The 26,844-nt window shown below is 32.8% G+C and overlaps 3 protein-coding genes across 3 annotated transcripts; all 3 read left to right on the top strand.

Moving 5' to 3' along the window:
• LOC130623601 (uncharacterized) lies at positions 1-3,758 on the top strand. The gene is made up of 3 exons (XM_057439105.1): positions 1-541; positions 1,436-1,626; positions 1,870-3,758. The coding sequence occupies exons 1-3, from the start codon at positions 301-303 to the stop codon at positions 2,023-2,025; spliced, it is 588 nt and encodes a 195-aa protein (XP_057295088.1). The 5' UTR covers positions 1-300; the 3' UTR covers positions 2,026-3,758.
• A 6,389-nt stretch (positions 3,759-10,147) lies between these two features.
• Positions 10,148-12,829, top strand: LOC130623600 (uncharacterized). Its single transcript, XM_057439104.1, has 7 exons — positions 10,148-10,445; positions 10,738-10,889; positions 11,114-11,240; positions 11,360-11,543; positions 12,365-12,464; positions 12,602-12,645; positions 12,733-12,829. The coding sequence occupies exons 1-5, from the start codon at positions 10,181-10,183 to the stop codon at positions 12,381-12,383; spliced, it is 747 nt and encodes a 248-aa protein (XP_057295087.1). The 5' UTR covers positions 10,148-10,180; the 3' UTR covers positions 12,384-12,464; positions 12,602-12,645; positions 12,733-12,829.
• Positions 12,830-17,458: 4,629 nt separating this feature from the next.
• LOC130623597 (uncharacterized) lies at positions 17,459-24,862 on the top strand. The gene is made up of 8 exons (XM_057439101.1): positions 17,459-18,008; positions 19,274-19,464; positions 19,756-19,903; positions 20,177-20,333; positions 20,665-20,680; positions 22,903-23,065; positions 23,150-23,193; positions 23,640-24,862. The coding sequence occupies exons 1-8, from the start codon at positions 17,768-17,770 to the stop codon at positions 24,090-24,092; spliced, it is 1,413 nt and encodes a 470-aa protein (XP_057295084.1). The 5' UTR covers positions 17,459-17,767; the 3' UTR covers positions 24,093-24,862.
• The last annotated feature ends 1,982 nt before the right edge of the window (positions 24,863-26,844 follow it).

Below are 26,844 nucleotides of genomic sequence, written 5' to 3'. Positions count from 1 at the left end.
ACATGAGAAAAATAGACTTTCTCTTGAAAAATGTTTTTGTGTTAAAAGTAAAGCTGATTAAAGCCGAAATGTAAACAAAATTGCATTCTCGTAAGAAATAAACCTATTATAACCATAAATAGAGAACAACAAGTTTTGACCTAGCTCTGCAAAGTAAACACTTTTTAAAAAGAAAAAACATTCTAGACAAACATTGACAGTAAACATGGAACGTTATGAAAGTGATATACGAGAGAGAGCGTAAAGCAACGCATAAAAGAAAGCGGGAAATTTATACTTTGTAACATCATTGTGAAAGATATGATTCTTTTTCTTTTATTATATGGATTGACTTCAAACAAAAACATGGCTACCACGACAGAAATAACAGCCGGAAGAAACTTACATGACCATGTTATTACTAATGAAAACTGCTTAAATTTTGATGCATCTAAATCCACGTCTGATCGTAATAAATGTGTCTGTCAAAGTTTTATCAAATGGACTTTCTTTACCGTAAATGACAAGTTTCGTTGTTCCTCACGACATGAAATTGCGCCAGGTATCATTTTTTTAATGAATTTAAAATGTATTTTTTTTCAAAAAAATTGCTTTTTAGTAAGAATTTTGTTAAATATTTATCTTTGGTATTTAAGGATGCGGTAACCCCTTTTGGCACACGCTGAGTATATTTTCAATATCACCGCATTACGAGATATTTTTTCGTTTGAAAGTATATCTTTTTAAAGATGACTCAATTCTCTGCAGAATGATATGTGATACCTAATTATAAGGAGTTCCAAAAAGGAAAAAAAAATAAAAAAGAAAACATACACCCCCGACTTAGCGCTGATGCCGTAAGGTATCAATTTTTCACCAAAACATCAAATAGCTCTTATTCAGATCTCCATTGCTTTGCGCCATTTTTTTTGAAACAACGCTCCGTTTACTTAATGTGACAATTTTTCTCTCGAGTATAAGTTACGGTTTATTCGCTCATGATGTAATCATCGCCATATCTCGAAAAAAACTTATTTTTAGAAAAAAGTTGAGCGGCTTTGTGCATCACCAATTCACTAACGTTTATTGCGACATCAGAAAGGCTCGTTTTCATTTAGTACGCCCTATAGTGGAAAACAACTAAAACAGCATGCAGTTCGCAGGCGCAATCTGACAAAATATCTGCTTGTTAAGACACTTTTTGTGCTTCAGACATGCACTTGAGCTTAACGACAAAGTTGAATTCATACTACTTTTGCCGACAGACGAACCTAAACAGAAACTATAATATTGACAAGTCTTCATTGCTATATTATCTCTTGTATTCAAGTATACATAATATAATATAATGCCCGTACACGTCTGCCACGCAAAATGGTAGCTTAGCTGCGACGGGCGAACCGTGGATTTTTCCACGGGCTAACGACTACATAATATAATGTGTGTTTTAATTTAGAATGTAAAAGTCGCCTAGGAAATTCAGTCCCTTTATTAAAGAAGCAAGGAAAGGCATGGATAGCAAAAGGTCAATTAATATCGACCGGTAAAACGTATTGCCAAACTGATGTTCTTATATGGAAAAGCACACAGCATGGATGGCAAATGATCAAGGCGCAAGTCAAGATAGCACCAACACCGAAGCCCCTAGTAAGTCACATTCTCGCTAGCACCTCTCCAGAAGGTCACTAGAAAGGCAGCAAAGAAATCGCTATTTAATAACTAATAATATTTTACTGTAAAGAATAACAGCTAATATTAATATCTATTTTGTCCACGATAGACAGCATATCTGAACAGTTTTATGGCTTATCACAATCATTTTTAACTAAGAATGTTATTATTGTTACTATTCTAGTTATGAGATATGCATAGCATTATCTTTTTTTGCAGGGCCCACCACATCGTTCTAGAACATTTGCAGTTTCCATTACACCCAAATCTTACCAGTTATTGGCCGGTGCTCTATTGAAAGTTTTAGCGTCTTGTGACGTAAGACACAAAGATTGTCTGCTCTTAAAAGCTGAAGGAGAGTTCAAGTGTGAGTGAATAGAAAAACATTTAGAAAAAGATCGGTGAAATAGGTTGATAAAAGGTTTTAGACGGAAGAAATAATGTTGGCTTGCAAAAGAATAGTCAGTTAAAATGTAATATTTGACCAATGTTACATTTTTGCTAACAAAATTTTTCTACCTAGAAAAATTAAAAAATACAAAGGGTACTCTTGTACCCTCATCATTTTGAAGCATTTTGGATCTTAATGTTCTAAATAAGGTATGGCATAAGCAGTGTAAAATGCTTAATCGGTAATTTTTTTGATGGACATATAGGTTCAGTATCCGTGACATATAAACCTATGATTTAACTGAAGACATTGAACAACAATCGGTTAAGTTAAAGAAACAAAGAACAAACCAACTGCATTTTTTACAATACGGTTCGCTGTCATCAGCATTGTCTTTAGTCGACTTCGTCAAGCTTTTACTGTGTATATTGACCGATATGTATGCAAAAATTGATGGAAATTATCAGGGAAAAGCCGATTTTTCTTTTTACCCACCATGCTATTGAGTCATACCTTTGTTCCATTTTCTAGGATCAGGTAAAAGAATCAGTAAAAGTGACTAGTCTATATAAAACGTAAAAATAGATAGTCACTGAGGGTGACCATTTACCGACATTTTTTTTACCGATAAGGTATTAAGAAGAAGTATAAATAACAGTAGATACTCTTTGTTATACACCCAATAATGTGCATATCTGTTGCTTAAAGATCATTTCACACAATTACATCTTCTGCAAACCTTTCGACCTTGCTTTCTGTATAAAGGTTTAATTTTTATGGTTTAATTTTACAAAAATTTGCTTAACCACGACATTCAGATTGGATTTACTGGTTTATATGAAGAATGACCATTGAGATATAAATAAAGATGCTTACGTTTTTTTGTTATTGTTCTTATTATTTTGTTATTTTTATTTTTAGGAGGAAAAGAGTACCTAAAAATAAGGTCGGTACATGCTTAAGTATCGTAATTTAACGACGAATTGCCACTGTTAGGCAATGGCAATTGCAGTAAGACCGGATCAGAAATACAACGTTACGAAATATATCCCCTTTACTACCTTTACAAATGTTCTATCTTTAATTCTGTTCTTAATTATTTGCAAAGTGGCACTTTTTTGGCTATTTTTGGAAATGGCAAAATAGCACTCTGACAAATGCTCTGCAGCTAAAAGACTGCGGAAATTGTACCTAGGTAGATATGTAAGGTGGTTGGGGAACGTTGAAACGGCGCTAGTGGCAGTTTCTGCGATGTTGCATTATGGAACAAATAATTGGACGTCCCTCAAGTTCTAAAAAATCGAGAAAACAGGTTATGCTAATTTCAGCAAGAATTATCACAGTTTGACGTTTCGGAAGTAACCAAATAACTTAAGCTGCTAAGTATATTGTGAACATTAAAAAGTAAACCTTGACATCTTTGAATTTCAGGCAGGGTATAAAAAGACTGTAAATAACTGCTCGTCAATATTTCTTTGAAATTAAGCATTTTTTCTTACAAATTTAAAGCTGGATTGTAGTAACTTAAAGTTTTAAACTTCAACTCTTAGTCTCCAACTCCCGCTGCAACAAATGCTGGATATGTTATCAGTAATCAACCAAGTGCACCATCAAATGACTATGACTATGCCAAACTAGGTACATCTTTCTGTTACAATATTGAGTGGACAATCCAGGAGAATATTAATAAAAAAAACCTTTCACAATTCTTCATCTCGCAAATTTAATGTTGTCTCGGCCTACCAAAGAATAAAAAATATGGATTTAAGAATTTGGACCGAATGCATCCCAAAATTTAATTAATTCTTAAGCGTAAATGTCTTTTGGAAGTTTTATTATTGTGTACGATTGTAGTTCAACTTTAAAATATATACGAAATCGGTATTTAGATATGCAGATGGTTTCCAAGCCACAATATAATGTGGCAAGTAATAATTCGTTTGATCGATATAAAATTAATTGAAAATATAAGTTTCAAATGATAGGTGTACAACAAATTTTTAGAATATTGATTCCTTAGTATTTTTTTTGATGACATTATAATCATAATAGAAGAAAGATCGATTTAAACATATTCTCCATTGTTTTGTATTTTAACGTCTTGACGAAGTTGATCTTGTACTTTTCATTGATAAAGCTGTTACAATTTAAATAAAAAAAGTCCGTGTGTTTTAGTTTGTAGCATGTGAATTCTTACATTTTTAGGTAACTGAAGAAGAGACATATAAGGAGTTAGACACAAAAGACATCAGTGTTGAAGATTATGCACAGTTATGGTAAAACAACAAAGGGGTGAATTACGTAGGGGTGACAATTAGATGAGCCGTTATTTTGAAACAGAGATAGAGACTGAAGGAAATAGTGAGAATGTTCTGTCAAATAAATATGAACCCGTATATGTGGAAACAATATCGGAGGAATGAATGTTGGAAGTAATGAGAAAGTATCATAATTTTAAAGTGTTAAAGTAACGCAAAGAGAATATAGATGTTATTGTATAATGTCTGATATTATGTATACATATAATGCTGTTTCCACAGTGAGATTAAACACGATTATAATACCAAACCCCGATGAAACAGCTATAGTTGAGAAAAACTTTATTAATATCTCATTTCGTTTCTTAGTTTCATCTCTTTTCTTTATTTATTATGTCCCCGAGAGGTTGGATGTACCAACTTTCTTCTAAATATATATATATAAGCCGCACTGCAGATAACGATTATATATTCTGCATTTATGAAAAAATGAAAAGCAGTTTTTACGCTATAAATGTCACCAAATGATGCAAATTTTTCCTCATACGATTAGTTTGTCTTTGTATACGATGCGAAATTTTTATACGTTCTATTCCTTATGCAATGTGAATTTTTCATATACCCTAAATGATCGATTTAGCCCGCGGGGGCTTATTTGTCAAAATGGGGGGGGGGGGGCGTTTTCGACAGGGGGGGGGGGCGTAAATGGGAGGGTTATAAAATTGTGCAGAAATCTAGTATGCTAAAAACAACGATTTTAATAAACACAACATATCTTTCAAAAAGTATAATATGTGTAAAAAGAACATTCTGGAAATGTAAAATACGAATTGTAAAGAACACAAGCTCTACGATGAAATAACTGTGGCAGTATGAGCAAGAAAGGAACGCCCTAAAAATGCTATTTATATATACATATATACATAGTACATACACATATACATATATTGTGACTCTTGTCTTATGGCTAATGTAGTATTTTATAGACACACACAAAGTCCAACAATGATGCGTTATTTTAGTTGTAAGATGCGAAATTGTTATGCGTACTTTTAATTTGACTATGTGATTTGTTAATTGCATGATGTGGACTTGACACTCAAAATTTTAAGTATTAGTTCTTTGACACTATAACGAGTTTTTACCATTTCGCGCCTTACAACACAAAATGGCGACGATAGATATAACACTTATACAACTAGTTCTTCTGGAGATCATTTCTGTATTTAAATGGTAGTTTTCACTGCTACAATATTGCCTATTTTTGTAGAGGATATTGAACAGATATAACCACGATGTATAATATGTCGTAACTTCACTAAGAAACTGGTAGCATAGTTTCTTGTTGAAGCTATTTTAAAAGAATTGAATATGTCTTTTGTTTTCTTTATCGAAATAAAAGTGTAAATTAATTCTATCCTTCTTGTATAGAATTGTACAGAATTGTACGCCAGTTACTGCAATTAATTGTACAATATTGCATGCAATATATTGCAATAGTGAAAACTGCATTTAAAAAAAGGAAAAATGACATACTATCTGTTCCAAATATCGATGACAGTGACCAATTAAATTGGGTATTGTAGCAATAAGGGACCTATTAAGTAATAGTCAACCTTCTGCTTGCAAAAAAAAGACATTGCCTATCGAGTCCACAACAGCTACATGTTCCAGCTGTAATAAAATAGGGAGACTCTAGATTCAGCTAGGACATAGACATATTTTTTTGAAAGTGTAACTGCTTCTACGCCTTAACTATGTTAGTGAGTTTGAGAGTATGCAATATGAGCCAAATTCACTGGAAGTGAGTTTGATAGACTGCAAAGTGAATGATAAATATATCAAAACAGGTTACATTTCCTTGTGCTGTGTTCCTCTTTGAGCCTTCACTTTATGCCTTTTATCCTTTTGTGCACGGAAGGGGAGAAGGGAATAAAGTACCCCCAGGCCATATAACCCGAGCTATTTTCGATTGGGTGATGAAACATAAATTGTGGAATGTCTTAATGCAAACCTATTCCAGCTAAGAGAATAATTTGATGACGTTATTGGGATCAGAAATACCGCATCACATACTACTAGGCTATTTTCCACATTTAATTTATGTTACATTATATTGTAATTTAATTTGCTCACATGGTACTAATGCCATAGTCCTGTTATATCTGTTATACTTGTTTCATGCAAAATTGACTTTATTGATGTTGTTTTTCTATAATGTCGTCATATATGCAATATAGTTCTTAATTTAACAATAACAATATAAAGACCCGTTGCATTGGAAATTTTAACGCAGGTGTCATTAAATTAGAAACGTCTGTAGAATATTGAAAATGAATAGAAGGATGATGTAGATGAAGAAACAAGAACATATACGTCAGTGGGATCAGAATTGTCCTTTCTGTAGTGGTGTGTTTTAATTCTTGGTACCATATACCTCCTCAGCAATACCGAAGTACCCACCTGGTGACAATATATATGGTCCATACGTAGATAACAAATTCCACATTACAACACTCTTACAGTTTTACACACTTGTACTAGGTTTTGGCCGTTTTTGAATTCAATTTACCCTGGACCCAATATGCAATGGTACTCTTCTATGAAGTGCATTTATTTTCTTTCTTTTACATCACAGGCCTAAATAAAAATTAAGAAAAGTCAGGAGATGCTTATCTTTGCCTGCAAGATGTGTTACACACAGAAAATCTGCAAATGGATCAGGGGCGGATACAGAAATTTAAACAAGTTAGTTCATTTTTTTACAAAGTCACTAGAAAATGGGCGTTAAAAGTACGCAAGGCGTTAAAGGGCGTTTTTTACTAAGCGCATAAAATCCCATTTAAAAAATACATTAAAACTAAGATGAGAAAAAGCAAGCAGGGAAAGGTCTATATATTAGCCACTTTTATACTGAGATTTAAAGCCAGTTTACTTTGACGTTTCATAAAGCGGTTTACACAACCCTGTGTGTTGAGGCCAAAATTTTTGCACGCTTTGAAAAAAATCTTGAGTATTTTAACCCTCTATCCAGGAGGCTTTTTTAAAAACTACAAATTTTTGTATACCATATGGAACACTCTACACTGGAGAGCATATTTTAGTAGACTTGTGACAAGCAGAAGACGAGTACTGTTATATGAAAGCCTGTGTGCGAAAAAAAAGCAGAATATAATTTATGCAACAGAACATAAATTATATTTTATAAAGTATAAATTACATTTTTTATGTGAATAAGCCATTTTCCGTTTTTATATAAGTAACAAAAATTCAGTGATTTTTTATCTTACTAGTTCAAAAATGGTATTGAAGTGTTTCTGCACAAGTTATCTGCATTCTAACTAGCTAAAAACGCATTGTAAACAATACTAAATCTGCTTCAACCTATAACACCGTCCATCAAGAAACAAAGTTCACCAGAAAATAATATATTTCGAGGTCTTGTAAAGTAAACCATTCTTTGAAGCTAAAATTGTTGATTTAAAAAAAGCAGCTTATTCCAATTCAAATCTGCTTTTAATTCGAAAATGCACAGTACCAGGCACAACAACTTTCTTTATCCAACCTAACTAAAAGCAAAGCTTTAATAAAAAACATCATGCGTTTTCTTTCTTCAGCTGACAAATAACTTTGTACGCACACCACGCATGCGACGGCTTTAAAGTTTCATTTTCAGTTCAGCATGGAAATCTGTTCACAAGTAAGTCGCAATAAATTTATCAGGGGGTAATTGCACAAATTTTTGTCAAGTTCTTAGTTCTTTGATATTTTATTACCTTGATAACAAATCTTCAAAAGTAAATATGTTGTTATTTTATTTTTGTTGCGAAAAACTACTGTACGACGAAGTTTGTTTGTTTCTAACGACTTTTAGCGGTATTTCCCAAGTCACTACCCCTTAATGAATATCCTCGACGTACTTTGACGTACTTATGTCACAATTACAGGGGTTGTCTTATGCCTTTTACGGTCACATGTTACCATTATTTATATTTTTTACCCCCTGTAATAACAAGTAAGTCGAAGTACATCGAGATTAAATAAGGGGGTATATGCGACAATTTTTACGGTGAGTTAAAGCAAACTAGTCGTTATCCCGTGAAAAATCCAGGATTCGCCCGTCCTTTTTATACCACATTGCGTGCGTCTTTCTACTCGCGCAGCTAAGCTACCATTTTGCGTGACAGACAGACAGACGTATTTGGCTATTACAATATAGATAACTGAATTGTGTGCCCCCTAATAAAACAACATGCGAAGTTAGTCGCAGGATAATTAAGAAGTTTCTTAAGTATTACGCCATATCATTGATGAATATGCGCTCAACTATATAACATATGCACGTGTGTATTAAGTGTAAAAATTCTATATAAATTCAATCCGGCGCATTATAAGAGACCCGGAAAGATTTTTGTTTATAAGAAAAATACTATTTTGAAATTGCAACAACAAGGCTTTTGACGAAAATTAAGCACGTCCACCCGACTAGCTTGACATACCCTAAATCTGCCACTGTGGGTCATATAGGAATTGCAAAAATGTTAAACCTTGTTGAGTCATGCAAATAAAAAAATTGAGAATTAAACATTTTAAGGCCCAACGGACAAAGATCGTACGGTTACTTATATTTGTGTGCGATAAAAAATTAATTCCGCTAGGCTATTTGAGGGCTCCTTGGTGGGAGTAACAATTTGGACAAAAAAATGCTGATGTCAGCATTTTTGGTAATAATATCATCGTAAAAATTAATTTAAATTTAAGCTTTGCAAAATATCTGAATAACTGCTTGGTATTTAGTCACACTAATGTGGCAAACAAATAATAACATACAATATATCCTAAGAATTCCCATAAAGCTTATAAATAGATTCATACATGGCTATATTAATAGTTGGACGTTTAAATTGTCGTTTGCCAACTCTTAAGTTGGTTAATAAGTAGATATACAATAGGTAAACATAGGTTATTGAGATTTATTAACCCGAGGTGATTTATATTCAACGACGCTGCGCGTCGTTGAGTATAAATCACCTCGGGTTAATAAATCCAATAACCTATGTTTACCTATTGTATATATGTTTTATTATATACCCAAAAGAGATTGTTATAATTAATATTACTTATTTTGTTTTGTGTTTGTTTTGTTTTCGTTTCATTTTATAGTGAAGCGATTCATTTTTGTTTCGATTTCTTTGTTTTGATGTTTTTGTAAAAAGAATTTTCTCGACAAAAAAGTTCCCGCCATTTCACGTGTTTGGAAATCGACCAATCAGAAAACGGACCACTAAGAAACAACCAATCACAGTTAATTACGATAAAAATTAATGAGGCGGAAAGGATAAAATCAAAACATGCGTTTACGAATGTTTTCTCAAAACTATTGTTACGTCACAAGCATTGAATAATACGCGTGGAATACGATTATTTATTCAATGGCTGTTTTTGCTTACGGGTATATAATAATATGCGTTATAATAATTTTTATAGAGTATTTTTTTACATTTTTGTCTTCTCTATTTGAATATATTTTCGTATATTGCGTAACATTGATTGTCAGAAGTTTTCTACACTTGAGGTACTTTTTTAGTTGGCTGGTACCTCTACTCTCGAAATTGCGTGTGGGGTGAGATTATGCTTGCGACGAAAGTTCTTAACATACTTAGCAAACAAGTTTTACTTTCCGTTCTGGAAATCTAATACGCAGAATACACAATTAAACCAAACCTCCAAACAAAAGTAATTACTTCTTAAGTAATTACAAAAATTGATCCATTTTATTCAGTAAATTCCTTTTTAATAAATAAAAAGTATTTTCTATAGTTGTGAAAGTTATCTAGAAAGAATATTGATTCATATCACTTTAATTAAAAAACATAAATACATGTTAGTAGATGGTAAGATGAAGTTGGTAAAAAATTCAAGTATTTACATGAGCGTTATATTCTTGTTATATGTTGTCGAATGTCTAAAGGTTTCTAGAAAATACAGAGATGTAATACAAAATGTAAACAAGTCGGAATGTGATCAACTTAGTAACACGGTGTGGGGAAGGTCAAACGGTCTATGTAAATGCAGCAGTAGAGACAGGACGTTTCATATTGTTAATGGTACAGCTGGTTGCTTTAGACGTTCAAAAATCTCACCAGGTACCTACTATGCCATTATGTTTTTGAATTATTAAGTTATTCTCTAATCTAAGTTTTCCTTTCATTATTTTAAAAACACTGCCACGAATTGTCATTGAAAAATATCTTAAAACGTCATAAACAAGGGAATTTATTCTAGGCTACCATTTCGACAGTTACCTCTGTCATCGATGGAACGTACTTTTTATCTCAGTCAGTGTGTAAGATGCTGCTTGAAAACTTCTAGAATAAACTCCCCTCTTGATGAGATGATATTACTTTAAATTATGAATGCATTTCTTCTTGATGTTAGAATGTAAAAAAGATGTCTTGAACTCTCAAAAAATATATGGTGACATTGAAGATTGTCAACATTATTCACTATTGGCATGGAATAGCATTGCCCAAAGTTGGGTGAATATTCATATTGAAGAACATTTTGATGGAGAAGGACTTAATATTTGGGTATTTAATTTTCATTAAAATAGTCAACCAAATGATAAAAGAACAAAGATCTAATTATTAAAGTACTTATTGCGCTCTAAACGTAGGTAATTTCATACTCTGCGTCCAAAATGTCTTATTTTGGATTAAAGGCATTTTCCTATTTTAATTACATAAATGTCTCATTGACATTCCTCAAAATGTCATCTGGTTATGTCGAAGTAGTAAAAATGAATTCTGTTTAGCTCAATGGAAAATTGAATAATATTAAAGGAAGATTGGTTAAATTACTTTGTGGCAAGCGAAAAAATCCTTCAACACATGTTATTTCAGCTGATTGCTACGTATATAAAAAATTTGGAACATATACTTGTAAGTAATTATTGAATAAATGATCATCTTTTAAGTAGATTGGATTTAGAACATTATCAAACCGTTTCTACAACAAGCTATATTCTAGGAACATTTGCACGGATTTATCAATTTTTTAGATTACACAACAATAACAGCAAAAACTTCAACACCAATTTCAACAACGACTTCGACACAGATCACAACAAAATCAGCCATGACATTGAAAGAAAACTCAAATGGAAATAGCAACAGTATTATCATTGGAAGCGCATGCGCTATGGTTGTAATTGTTGTACTAATTTTGATTGTACTAATTATAAGGTAAAATTAATTAACGTACTTATTGCATATTTGTTTCGCTGCTTAATGTAAATCAGGTCTTGCTGTATCGATTAGAAAATAAGGATAAGTGAGTGATTAAAGATGTTTTACAGTGACGATGTAAAACAAACAGTCACATGTCAATTAGTTTTATCTGCTGGAAGCTTTCGGACCCAAAAGCGTAATAAGAGTCGTATATACCGATGCAAATAATTTTGGGATGTGCAGAAAATAAATTAAGTTTTCTCCGATTGAGAAAAGCGAAATAAAAGATGCTAACATTACACTTTATCTTCACATACAATTCTGTATGATATATACGCAGGTTTAACCCTATTTGGTTTTTTTTTGAAATTTGCCAAAATGTTGCCATGGCAACACTTTTTTTATGTTGAGAAAAAATCTGAATCAATGTTTGACTACTCATACAGGCAGTTGTACTTGGTGTTGGAAATTTACATGCTAACATAAATATTGATCCTGAAATCAAATAATTTAGTCATTCCTTTGGCAAATTATCAGGAAATATTGAATATGTTAATCCGGATCAAAAAATTGTTGCCTATATACAAAACTGAGTACCAAAAGTTACTCAAAGTTTTTCATAACAGAACCAGTTGCTTTTTGAAAAAAGTGATGTTACCAAAGCTTAGATGTTACAAACTAATGTAAAATAGTCTGTTTTCTGTCGATTCTTTATTCCTGTTAAGAATTTCAACTTTCCTAAAAAGATTAATTGTTAATAACGCTCTGATTGCAATTTTAATGCACAAGATCAAATCTCTTTATATTTTCCAACACATAATAATTTCACTTCCTAGCCGTCAAATTCTACGGTAAAGAATCCAAGTTGCGTGGATAATAATAATCAGCGAAGCTTAAAAACAAATAATTATGCATCTGATAATTATGCTACAGCAGGTAAGATTGTGTTTACTGGATTTATTGTCATTATTCGTTTTGTTTGTTTGTTTGCTGGTTTATTTTTTTGTTTTTACTGTTTTTGCTGTTATTATAGTCTTTGTTGTTGTTGCTTTCATATTATGAACTCTATTTAGATTTGCAGATGGTTTCTCATTTACAATATAAAAAGGGTGAAAAGGTAAAATTCGCAATTCGCATTTTCATTTCTCTAAAGTAATTAACCAATGAAATCAATAAATCAACCAAAATCATACTAACACTTTAGGCGAAAGAAGAAGAGATTTATAAAGAGATAGATAAAAATGGAGTCTTTGATGAAGATTATGCACAGCTGTCTTACTGCAACAGCGTACAAACATCATTGCAAAATGATGGATTAATAGAACCGCTGTACTTTGAAACAGAGATAGAAGCTGACACGGAGAATAAATTGGTGTCTGAACCAGTATATGTGGAAACAGTCGCGGAGGATTGAATACGAAGAAAGAATGGATTTAGTATTTATTGGCATGAAGGCTATGTACAAATGACGTTAACGTATGTTTTAAAAAGAGTGTTGATTAGTTGTCTTTACTAAAGATAAAAATAATCATCATCCCAATCTTCTTTTCGTGTTATGACAGTACCTCTGCGACTCGTCTCCTCCATCAAGTAAAAAGTGATTTTAAAGGGGCTACGAAACGGCTGTTGATTTTAAATCTAGTGACTTGCACGAAAATCGAGCTAATGGCAGTGGTCCTTGCTTTTAACTCAAACTTTGTAATAAAATAAACGCCAAAACCTTCGACTAGATAGTTAGCTATATCCTTTAAAATTTTGTATAGAAACTTAAAATTTGATTGTACATAACGCCAGTCTAAGCAACAATATGGCTTTGAAATCTTTTCAGAGGTAGTAACACAGCTCCTCGTGTTGTCTCTGTTCCCTCGTCAAAGCGAACTTTCGATTTACTGATACTTAATATATTTACAGACCGTAGCTTATTTTACTGCCAAAAAAAAAACTGCAGAATTTTTTTTTATTGTAGAAAATAAAAATTGAAAAGTAGCAAATTTATCATCAAAAATTAATTATTCTTAAACAGGTTGTCTACATGTCTATATTGTTCTAAATTGTGTATAACTTCTAGGACCTTGACCTATTGAGTGGTCCCTTTATTACACGCCATTAAATCGTTTCTTTCGTAGCTTCTTTAATAAAATTTTTTAACTCTTTTTCTGCTGGGCTATTTTTGGGATTCTCAATGCTGGAGAGGCTGGCCCGATTTGCCTTACCACCTCTGTAATTTCTTAAGTAGTTTTTCAATTAACACAAACTCTTCCATAAGTGTTGCCCAAGCCTAACAATTACGTCAAAAAAGAATGCAGATCTTTGCGTTTTTACTAATGACGTCAAAATTACGGAAATGGGTACAAATGGGCTTAGACTTGCAAAATATTTGTATAACTGCTTGATATTTAGTCAAACTAACGTGACAAACAAACAAAATAATGTATGAATAGAAGCTGTGGAATACCGCTAAAGAGAACAGCGCTATAAGACGGACAGTGGTACTTGATACGAACACCCAAGACACATTGTCAACAATCACAAGAAAGAATTCTTTCAGTTAAGAATCGCAAATAGTCGTCAATTAAAGAATACTTTTTTATCTTTCATAGCCTACTTTTTGTTATGGATAATGTTTAATGTCCAAATACATTGCCTCTTCATATGCATTCCTCGTAAGGTAAACTTTTAAGAACATTTTTCGGCCAAAATTCTATAATTATTTTGACAAAAGCTCTATAAATCATAGATTTCTTTTATAAAGTGGACAATTTTATTTTTTGCACCGATGGTGTCTGCTTATGGGCGCGATTCCAATGTACTAAGGAGTACCCTAAAGGTAATAAAAACATTTTTATAAAAAATAATTACCGAAACTCTGTTCAAATATTAGTTGCCATGGCAACACTTCGTCACATTTTCCAAAAAGCTAAATAAAAGTTAGGAAATGTGAGAAAATATCAAAGTGTAATTTTAAGCACGTAAAAGAGTTATGGAAAAAGTTAAACAGGGGCTGAGGACAAATAGAGTTAATAAAATTCTTGAAGTTGATGTCAAATATTAATAGTATGGTTAATGGAAGCTTAGAATATGGTTAATTTTTACGCTATTAAAACTACTTCTTAACATAGAAGTAACACTAGCTTCCATAGTTTTTTCAACCAACAGTTTGAAATGTGAATACTAGTTTAACAAAACATCAGTGGCTTTTAACTTTGCTTGCACGAAAAGCAACCCGCACAATTTATAAACATTGGAATTATCAATATAATTAATTGGTCTAAAGAAATAAAAAGACAATTTCATTTGTCATCTTATTTGAAAGAACAAATCAGATAAATGAACAAGGATTTTCTAATTTTTATTTTATTAGTACGTTTTGACGCCCAAACTAAGCGATCATTCACTCAGGCATTTAATTTATTTTAATAGATCCGAAGAACTTTTTCCTACCAATGACACGGTTACAGTGCTAAAAATTTACTGCGACTAAACATTTCGTTAAACATTATTTTTATTCAAAGCAGAGAAAACTGGAGTAAATCTTTTACAAGAAAAAACGTAAAATTTGCTGATAGTGTGGGGGGAAGGGGCTGATTCAGTCCAAACCCAGGGGATACATGTTGGTTTTAGAATACCGAGATTGCAAATGTATTTGCCCCCAATATTTCCAATGCTTCCAATATCGGAAACGGTTGCTAAAATCAAATCTTTGCCTTTTGACTTGACACATAATTCTTTATTCACTTGACTAGATATGTTCCTGCGCCTAACCAAAGTTAGCCATGTTGCAAAAGAAATATCCATTATTCGCAGCGGGGTTATACCGGCGGTCTTTTTAGCCGTTTTAAGTTGAAGACCCAAATGACTTTTAAATTGTTTTTCATCCTACTTCAAAGTCTTATTCAAAGCTTTTAAAATCCGCTGACGCTAAAGCGAATCGACATTTTCCCTAAGATGAACCTGGGTTAACTTGATATTCGTGTATGTAGAAATCGGCGTAACCAAGTCTAAATCTTTGTACAAATGATGTCTTTTACATTAAAATTAAATATCACGCTACAAAATATCAGTGTCACCGACAAATTTTGCTGACGTTAGCATTTTTTTATTTATATTTCCGTTTTTGGAGATGTACATTTTGGCATATATTTCTAGCAATGAAAATAGTTAATTTAAGTATTATGTAACACTCTAAGTAACATTTTTCCTTTTTAGCTATAATTCATTAGCTTACTGAGGCGTCAATTGAACAAAGAGTCCAACAATAATTGAGTTACCTTTTTTATAGAATGCAGCGTTTGTAATGTGCATTCTTGGTTAGAAGAATACTCTTAACTGTTTCAGACCAAGATAGGCAATTTCACAAGGCACCAAACTCATAAAAGCCTTAACAAACAAACAAATCTGATAATTTCTTAGGCAGTAATTGGGCCTAACTTAGGTAAAACATTAACACCCGGGGTATGAATAGGTGTTTGTAGAAAGGGGCATAGTGTTTGAACTATTTATGACGTGCAAACTTTGATGAAAAATGCGAGATGGATAATGATTGCGGCAAACCACCTATTAAAATGTTTCTACAAAATTTTTATTCGGTCTTCTATTTAAAAATTCATTCTAAGCAATTATTGAAATGTTTTACAATCTAACATTTAAGCTATTTTTTTCGCATTGCCGTATGTTTAATTACATCTTTGGAAAAAATACTAAATTCTTCTGAATTCTTTTGACCACGTTGTGACGTAAGGTCCGGGGAAAAAATGCTAAATTCTTCTGAATTCTTTTGACCACGTTGTGACGTAAAGTCCTGGCAATATTTGTCAAAATTTCATATTGAATAAACAATAAGTTCAAAAATTTACAGAGGGGTCGGTGGCCCTTAAATAGCACAACAGGTGGAGGATTACAGGCTAGTTTGAAAGTGTGTGTAATGGTAGTTAATGCTTCTTTAATGCTTCTTTCATTATGGAAAGTGCTAAATGTCGTAAACTCGTGAATGAAAATCATTTTATTGAGGAATTCTTCCACTTTCTGAAGGAACATTTATAGAATCAATAATAAAAGACTAAATTCCACATTTGAGTCATTATTTGTATTAAAAGTACCTTTATTCTAAAAAAGTTTGTGTCTTTAGTGTCATTGGTGCTGGGGCAGGATTTCACCACCACCTGCCTTTTTTCGTTATAACTCAAAATACAGCTTCAACAGGTCTAAATCTAGTATCTCCTGTTATTATTCTGTTTGTATGCTTATATTAAAGAAATTAAAAGTCTCAATTTATGATGTTGCCAGCACAATCTTATTGCTAAATGAAAGCATCCACAATCTTGGTCAAAATATGTTGAGACAAGACAGCTAATTTCGAAGTTCGCCACCACAAGTAGTTTCATAGGATATTACTATATTGGATTCACACATTTCGAACTTGTCAAAGTTCACTTGTCAATGTTCAAAGTGGACTTAGGATCTTAGGTAATTTGGTAAGTCCAAACTCTTAAAATGTGTTTCACGAATTTTGGAGCCTTTGTAGGTCCCAGTGTAAATTCATTTTGGTGTGCGAGCGTGCTAAAGAATGTGACTAGCAGCATTTCAACGCGTGTATTGACTGTTTGACACTTTTATCCATGCTTGAATAATGAGGAAAAACTGCCTTTGTCTCAATATTTTTGTCCAAGATTACAGATTGTATTTTTTTCAGTTGGAAAGCTACCATTAGGAAAGAAGAATTGCATGGGAACCAGTTGTCATATTTCTTAGTAGTCTCCAATAAAACAAGTGTTCCTATAAAATCGATGACATCGTACCTAAAAATTCCTGCCAATCTTTTTATTTATTGCTATACGATATCTGAATCAATGTTCATGAAAAAGTCATTGGACCATTTGCTAGCCCCCGAAGTTATTTGATACCCAAAAAATCTACTATAGATGGAGTTGAGCACGTCCTTGACATGAGAAAAATAGACTTTCTCTTGAAAAATGTTTTTGTGTTAAAAGTAAAGCTGATTAAAGCCGAAATGTAAACAAAATTGCATTCTCGTAAGAAATAAACCTATTATAACCATAAATAGAGAACAACAAGTTTTGACCTAGCTCTGCAAAGTAAACACTTTTTAAAAAGAAAAAACATTCTAGACAAACATTGAAAGTAAACATGGAACGTTATGAAAGTGATATACGAGAGAGAGCGTAAAGCAACGCATAAAAGAAAGCGGGAAATTTATACTTTGTAACATCATTGTGAAAGATATGATTCTTTTTCTTTTAATATATGGACTGACTCCAAACAAAAACATGGCTACCACGACAGAAATAACAGCCGGAAGAAACTTACATGACCATGTTATTACTAATGAAAACTGCTTAAATTTTGATGCATCTAAATCCACGTCTGATCGTAATAAATGTGTCTGTCAAAGTTTTATCAAATGGACTTTTTTTACCGTAAATGACAAGTTTCGTTGTTCTTCACGACAAGAAATTGCACCAGGTATCTTCCATTTTTAATAATATATTTTTGCGCTAAAAAATTGCTTTTTAGTAAGAATTTTGTTAAATATTTATCTTTGGTTTTTAAGGATGCGGTAACCCTTTTGGCGCACGCTGAGTATATTTCAAATATCTCAGCATTACGAGATATATTTTCATTTGAAAGTATCCCTTCTAAAAGATGATATTCCGAATGATGATACTTTGTTATAAGGAATTCCAAAAAGGACAAAAAACAACTCTAAATTAAAATTAAAAAATACACCCTCGACTTGTTACATTCACCTTCAGGCAGCAACATTTTCACGAAAACGTCAAATTACTTATTGCCATCTTTTTTGAAATAAAGCTCCGCTTAAAAAATGTGACATTTTTTTCTAAAGCAAAGTTATTGTCTTTTCATTCCTGATGTATTCATAGCTATATCTCGAAAAAAACTTACTTTTAGAGAAAAGTCGAGCAGCTTTGTGCATCACCAACAGACTAACGTTTATTGCGTCATCAGAAAGGCTAGTTTTCATTTAGTATGCCCTATAGCGCAAAACAACTAAAACAGCATGCGGTTAGCGCAGGTCCAATCTGACAAAATATCTGCTTGTTAAGACATTTTTTGTGCTCCAGACATGCGCTTGAGCTCAACAACAAAGTTGAATTCATACTACTTTTGCCGACATAGAGTTTTAATAATTTAAGATGACTATGGCGAGTGGGAGTCGAGAACCACATTTGATGCTTTATTTACAACGGTTTGGAAAACAGCAAGATATAATTTTAAATGCTTTAAAAAGTTTCCTACTGGTCGACAACACGAGATATTTTTGCGAAAGTTACTAGCACCTCCAAATATGTTTTATACACAGAGAGATTTTTCTTAGACCAAATATCCCTGCATTTTTGCGATAGCAAGCTTAAAATAATTACCTGTTTACTGCAGCTGTCACGTTACTTTTAACATTTAGGTAAAAATTTAAAACACAACAGAAAATGATCACTGCATTTTAGCAGAAAACTTTTGAGCTTCTTGCACTGTAGCGAAATATGCCGCCACATGGAGACGAACCTAAACAGAAACTATAATATTGACAAGTCTTCATTGCTATATTATCTCTTGTATTCAAGTATACATAATATAATATAATGCCCGTATACGTCTGTCCGTCCGTCCGCCTGTCTGTCACGCAAAATGGTAGCTTAGCTGCGACGGGCGAACCCGTGGATTTTTCCACAGGCTAACGACTACATAGTATAATGTGTGTTTTAATTTAGAATGTAAAAGTCGCCTAGGAAATTTAGTCCCTTTATTAAAGAAGCAAGGAAAGGCATGGATAGCAAAAGGTCAATTAATATCGACCGGTAAAACGTATTGCCAAACTGATGTTCTTATATGGAAAAGCACACAGCAGGGATGGCAAATGATCAAGGCGCAAGTCAAGATAGCACCAACACCGAAGCCCCTAGTAAGTCACATTCTCGCTAGCACCTCTCCAGAAGGTCACTAGAAAGGCAGAAAAGAAATCGTTATATGATAACCAATACTATAGTATTGACTATCATATAACGATTTCTTTACCGCAAAATATATTTTACTATAAAGACTTACAAATAATATTAACTTCTATTTTGTCCACGGGAAGTTAGACAGCATTGCTGAACAGTTTTATGGCTTATCACAATTATTTTTTAGTAAAAATGTTATTATTGTTACTATTCTGTTTATGAGATATGCGTAGCATTATCTTTTTTTGCAGGGCCCACCACATCGTTCTAGAACATTTGCAGTTTCCATTACACCCAAATCTGACCAGTTATTGGCCGGTGCTCTATTGAAAGTTTTAGCGTCTTGTAACGTAAGATACAAAGATTGTCTGCTCTTGAAAGCTGAAGGAGAGTTCAAGTGTGAGTATAAAGAAAAACATTTAGAAATTTCCTTTAATTCATTTCATGTTACAAAGCTTTAAACCGCCCATTTGGAGTCAGCGTTTGCACAATGCACCTATAAAAAAATGTTGAATTGTTGAAATACTAACAGTAGCTAACTAATGTAATTTGACAAAGACACAGTTCTGAAATAAGAAACATAAAAGATGTCTGTGTCTGCTTTAAGTATTTTTTTTAAAGAATTGCCATGCGACTACTACAAGCGCATTCTTGACGTAAATTCTATTATAGACAAAGTAAAGACGTTGCCCACGAATGATCCACCATCTGCAACTACAAATGAGTATTCCAAGCAATCAACGAATGAGGAAAATGATGTTTACATTCTCATTGCCGTATTAAGTGGGATAATTGTTGCCTTGATTATACTTTTTCTCATTATAGTAAAGTAAGTCCGCAAACGAAGTTACTGCTTTCTATTTGTTTAACATCACTAGGAGATTTACTTTTTGCGTTTATCTGTTTTTATTTTAGTATTTTTTATATTAATATTATTTTTCAACTAGGTATCTAACAAATGATTCTACAGGTGGTGGTGTGGCATACACCATAGATTTTTTCTAGCTATTACTGGAGAGAATAAACGAAAATATTCAATGACGAAATATGACCTTTTGATTAAGTAGATTTAATAACTTGTTTAATGGAAACTACAGCAAATGAAATGTCTCAAAGTGTTTTACTTTTGTTTTTCATGCAGTTTTTGATTTCAATTTTAGGTGCAGATTAAAGAAGGTATGATTTTACATTCGAAATTCTTCGAACTACTTATATAATTAGCACAAAATTATTTATTGCTCTGAAGCAACGGGGACACGAGACAATATTTTCAGGCGATAGTAACAAATTTATGTTAACTAGTCGGTGACCCGTGGAAACATCCACGGGTCTGCCTGTCCTTTTTATACCGCATTACGTGCGTCTCGCTACTTGCGCAACTAAGGTACCATTTTACGTGACAGACAGACAGACAGACTGACTGACGGACAGATGTATACAAGTATTATAATATAGATTTCTATCGCCTAAAAATGGTAACTTGTGTCGTCAGAGAAGCTTTTTGGTGCTCACAATATTTTTGTTGCCAGTAACAAATTAAAAAATCAAATCGATTTGATTTGATTTTGTATCTTGTTACCGGCAACAAAAAATGTTGCGAGTAACAAAAAGATGTTATCAGCAACAACAAAGAAGGTTATGCGTATGAATATGCTCCGTCACGCCACTTGTACAAAAATTCAACACTTTTACGCGCGGCCAATCACAATGCAGCAATTTTGCTGAATTTATTTTGCTGAATTATTAATGTTGCACAGATGTGGCGACACAATAAAATTTTCGGGCGATAGTAACAAAATTAATTTTGTTAACATCGCCTGAAAAATTGTTTCATTTCCCCGTGGCTTAAGTGTAGCAATATGTTAGTCACATTTACAAATACATGAACGTTTGGAAGAAGAAGTGAGCAAAAACCGGCTTCCATTTTTGACGATTTCGGGCCTAATCCCGCTCACTGTAAGGTTATGTTAAAGATGCTAAAATAAGCTCTATTTTAATGTGAATACCCTGGTTACACTTGCCTGTTATAATAGAAAGTCTAACCTGCGTAAACCATTTGAAATTTTGTTTCAAAAGGTATCCTGCATACACAATTAAAACATTTTAAATCCGGCAATAAGCTCATCCATCAAGCAAACAGGCACCATTTTATGCAGCCCAAATGTTTCTAAAAAAAAGTAAACAGAGCGTCTTCATTAAACTATGATTTGAATTCTTCAAATTGTATCATTAAATAAGAGATACTTGCCTAAATAAGAATAAATTTCCCTTGTTTTATCTGTAAATTTAACAGTTCATTTTCCCAGGCATGCATTTTCTTTACATATCCCGCTTGCTGGCTTAACATATTCATCACGTCACTGATATGTTAACGCTTGTATTGCCTGAATAACGGAATTTCAAACAACGTAACCACAAGCAAATGGGAAAGCCGTTTCTAAGGAAACACGTAGCTACTCCGAACTTGTCAAATCTGACTTCTCAATGATTGTTCTGAATCGGGATTTCGGATCTTAGGTTACCTGGTTAGATCGAAAAGAATTTTGACGCAGGTTATTTGGCCTACACCTTTGACAAACCAAAAACTCGGCCTTTTGCATAGATTTTTCCCGGATTTGTAGAGAGTGTTAATTTTCATTGGCAAAATATTTAATTATTGCACTGTTCTGGTTTTTTTCACATTTACAATTGATTAAATTTTACTCTGTAAACTAGTTGTTGACCCTTGGAAAAATCTATGGGGATTTGTCCGTCGCTACTTGCAACTAACACTTTGGCTCAGAGACAAACAGACACACGGCGAGTATTGCAATATAGATTACAGAGACCATAAACTGTCGAAATTTATTAAAAGATAAATTGACAAAAATAAATTACAAAAATTGACAAAAATAAATTACAAGTACTTGTCTGTTTTTGTTTCACATGTAAAGACAGTCTCTTATAAGCAATCCCATATAAAATGACAGGGAAACATGCTAAATTTTATGAGAGGAAATGTGTAATATTACGCAAAAGAAAAACACGTTGTATTTTTTAATTCAGATAATATAAACTAAACCCAATAAAATGATGTATTTTTGCACTTTAAAAATTAAAAATTAGAATGTGCGGATGTGCTATGATTAATATTCACCTATGTATACACACCATCCGGATAATCTGAGTTCATCACTAACATAATGCCACGCGTAGTGTAGTGGGTTCGTCTGCGGCTCCCAGTTCTGGGGACCGCGGATCGAATTCCGCACACTGCCAGGCAGCATGTTAGTGATGAACAAAGTAGTTCTTCTACAAATATAAAAATTAGACGTCAAGCCATTCCATATTTTTTTTATTAAGTGAACAAAAAATCACCATAACACACGTCTGCAAAATATTATTAATTTTCTTACTAGATCAAGCAGGACAACGCCCAAGTCAATTTCAACAGCGAAAAGCAATCAATTACCATAACAAATCAAAATAAAAACAATGATAAGACTAACCCAACACATGATATTCAGCACCAACATGGGTTAAGTGCACGTCTATATGATTATCCGTATGAGAAAGACTTTGGTAAGATTTTAGTGAGCCAAAACTACTCTATGTTTTCTTCCCTGTGTATTGTTGACCGCTGGATGGCATTTTTGATTCATTCAGGTCGAAAAAAGGAAAGGTATGACTTAAAGGCTATGACTGATTCGGTAAGGATTTTGACTATACCGTTTCGATTTCTTTTTATTTACAAACTGTGTTTTGCATAATAGTTACTCTTAATAGCACGAATACTTGTGCTTTTAGCAATATTGTTTGTCATTTAGCTGTGAACTGTAGAATATCCCCATCCTCTTTTGACAGTTGAAAATAAGTGTTTTTAACGATGTAGGTCGACGGTTATTTTTATGACAAAGACAATTTCTGTCACCTATTTGTATCTAACCTTTTTTCGAATTTTCTGACATTAAGGGAAAAATTTAAATCAGTAATTAATTTCCCTTTGTCTACAGCGTCATATAACTGTTTTTTAGCGTTGTATTTTGTATTGATAAAGTATCTAAATGCTTCTTTCTCTGATAGAAACAAGGCTATGTAGGCGATAAGAACTAGGCTGGATAGGCCGTCGATATATTCAACTGGTTGTTTTTTTTAGGGAGACAATAACTATGAAGGTCTCGTCATCAAGAACTGCTCGACAGATTCGTATACTGAACTACAGAGAGAAAATACATACACTGGGCTTACGAATGATTTTCAATCAGACGAATATTGTAATCTAGAAAAAGCGAGTTCAAAAGGAAACTACACTGGCTTTAGTAAAGACATTACACCAAACTATACATCTAACGAAAATACTGAAAGTACATATTCAGAACTATCAACAGAAAATACAAGAAGTGAATATACTACACTTGAAACATCAAATCACTTTCTTCCTAAAAACACAAATACAGCTAGAGAAGATTTAATGGCATTACCAAAACAGAAACACGTTTCACAATTAATAAACAAAATAGAACGCATCTGCAATGCACGACTTTCTATTAATGACGAACCGGAATACATGGAGACTGAACCGGAATATTTCGAAACTGAGCCGGAGTGATTTTGGGCACGGCATGAAAGTAATTTACACGAGCATTCTTATAAAAAATTATTTCTCAGCATAATACTGAAACTTCGGAATACTGCGGAATACTATAAGTTCTTTTATCACACTCAGCGCTTTTGTAAATGCATATCTTCTAGAAAATACTATACATCACAAAGGATTAATATATAGATCTCTGTTAAAAGTAAAAGATTTTTGTCCATTTCTCATTCACTATAGGGTAGAATAAAGAATATGCATGTGTTCCCAGTGTGCGATCTTTTTTAGGAAAGTAATTGATAAGTTCTTTAATTAGTTCTTAGTCATTTAGGTATATTTTGAATGACCCGAAAAAACATTCCAAATTCCAATGACATTTTGTTATGCTTACATGAAGTTTTTTATATCGGTGTACTTTTTGAACATTCATAAAGTTTTATTTTGGATAAATTGTGTTTTAGGCCGAAATGAAATTAATACCGGAATATGCTTCATTACTCCCAAAATCATGTGAACATTTATAAATAAGAAACTCGAATAAAATTTGTAATGGTTGTTTTCTTACTTCGTTATTCTAGCAATTTTGTAGAGCATCCTAGAAAAATCTATGTAGGGAAACTTAAAAACGTTTCTACACTTGAGATATATTAATTTTGTTATAGAAAGCATGTAATTGATTGATGACTATTTTTGTCTCATCCGTATTAATTAATCCACTACTTTCATTGAAAATAAATATGTTTTAATGTCGCGTTAATTTGACAGTGCTACGTGTTCTGTCAGTTTCCAACCTCTTTTTTTGTTAAACATTGAAATCAGACAGCTTTTTTCCTTAATCATATTAATATATCTGCAGTTAAACAATAAGCAGAAACTTCCATAGCTGAAAGACAAATCAATTGAAAAAATAATTAACATTATAAAGAAACAAAAGTCTAATACATTCTTTAAACTTCATTTTTAATGATTCTTACTTTAGTGTATTGAATCTACACAGTTAGGTTTCCACTCTAGGACAAGGCGCACATAAAATTCGGCGATAACCTTAAAAGAAATTTCGTTATAAGCAACGCGTTAAATTTTCAAGTATACACATATATGAAACTCTATTTTGGTATTAGCTGATCATATACACACAACTCCGGCAAGATTCCCGGAGTCCTTTGTAATTATAGCCTAGTCTTTTGTAATTATACTTCCAGTATCAGTTTCCATATGTTTCTTGTGAGCAACTGAAAGAAAGTATTAAAGATGATGCATTAAATTGACATGGCACGTTGTTAATATAAGGTTACCAAAACTTGAGTTTAAGTTCTAAGTCTTTGCTGGCCTGTTGCATGTTTACTGGCTACTTAGAAAGACGCGTACGTTGTTCAGGTAACTGGAATGGTAGTATCAAAAAGAATGAAACAACTTAATATACATAAGTATTAGAGATCTTAGAAATCTTCGTTGGTTTTTGTTTGTTTGTTTGTTATTTTATTTGATTTTTTTATTTTCGTATTTTTTCGCTTTTTTTTGCTTTCTTGTTTGTTTGTTTGCTTCTTTTTCCTTTTTTATATATTTACTCAATTCCTTTTTTTCATTTGCCCAGACCGAGTTGTTAAATAATAATTGATTCGTATTTTGTGGATTGCAACTCGTACTGTCGTATAAAACATTGCATCCAAAAAGGCGTTTAAACATTTTGTTTGCCAAAAAAGAGGCAGATGAGCAGTATATCAGGCGACCCTTTCCTTATATCTTTTTGTTTCCCTCTTTTCTTGTCTTTGTTAGCAAAGCCTTGTTTCGCTTTTTAAGAATCGTGCATGAAAGAGTGTATCTTTGGCTGGCAGATTAAACAAAATAAAATGTAGAAAGAGCAATACAAATAAAATAACAACTTGACATAGCAAAACAGAATTAACTGGTTAATAGAGCGATGGCATGCCACAACTCAACAAGAGAGAGAATGAGATTAACTTATTGTGTCGTTCTTCCATGTTTATATTTCTTAAACTGTGCCAGAGTTATGCTTTAGAGTGCGAGTGAAGTGCTACGTTGAATATGCTATGTAGATGATTTACAAATATGTTTTGTTACTAGCCAGTGGATAAGAAGTTTAAGTTAACGAAATTTGCATTTTGTAGGGTGAATTCAAATTAGTCAATGTTTCTTGAAAGGTAAATAAAAACACTTTGCTATTCCCGTGTGACTAGACTCCATTCTTTCTGGTCGTCTCTTCGTTACTTCTACTCTGATAGAGAAAATGCATGTCGAGTTATTTATTGTAAAAAAACCATCACAGTAAACACAACATAGTTTATAGAGATCAATTTGCATGGTAATACTCACTAGACTTCTTATTGTGACTATAAATTAAACCTGAAGTGTAATCTTTCAAATGATTAACTACAGTTTAAAAGTCGCTTTCAAGATATACACTTTTCAATACCCAGACCTCTTTAATACTCTTTCAAACGTAATAATATCACCGGGATTCTGATTGATTAACGCTCTTGTCGACGGGCCGATGTTGAATGGTATTTTCCTGAAATAGATGGGTGTCAAACTATACTCTTTTGCTTTATCTCTGTGTTAACGAACGGTTAACAAATATAACAAGCGTGCTATATTAAAATACCACCGCCTTCCTTTGCAAGCTCATTTTGCTAGATTTTGTGGTACTACGTTTTATCCAGTAAAATATTACATTGTGAGAATTCATAAAATATAAACTACTTTGTCTATGACACGAGAAAAAATTACATATACGCTAACTAAGGTT

This window comes from Hydractinia symbiolongicarpus, chromosome 13 (genome assembly GCF_029227915.1).
Source record: "Hydractinia symbiolongicarpus strain clone_291-10 chromosome 13, HSymV2.1, whole genome shotgun sequence".
Lineage (NCBI taxonomy): Eukaryota > Metazoa > Cnidaria > Hydrozoa > Anthoathecata > Hydractiniidae > Hydractinia > Hydractinia symbiolongicarpus.
This window is presented reverse-complemented; position numbering and strand designations above follow the sequence as displayed.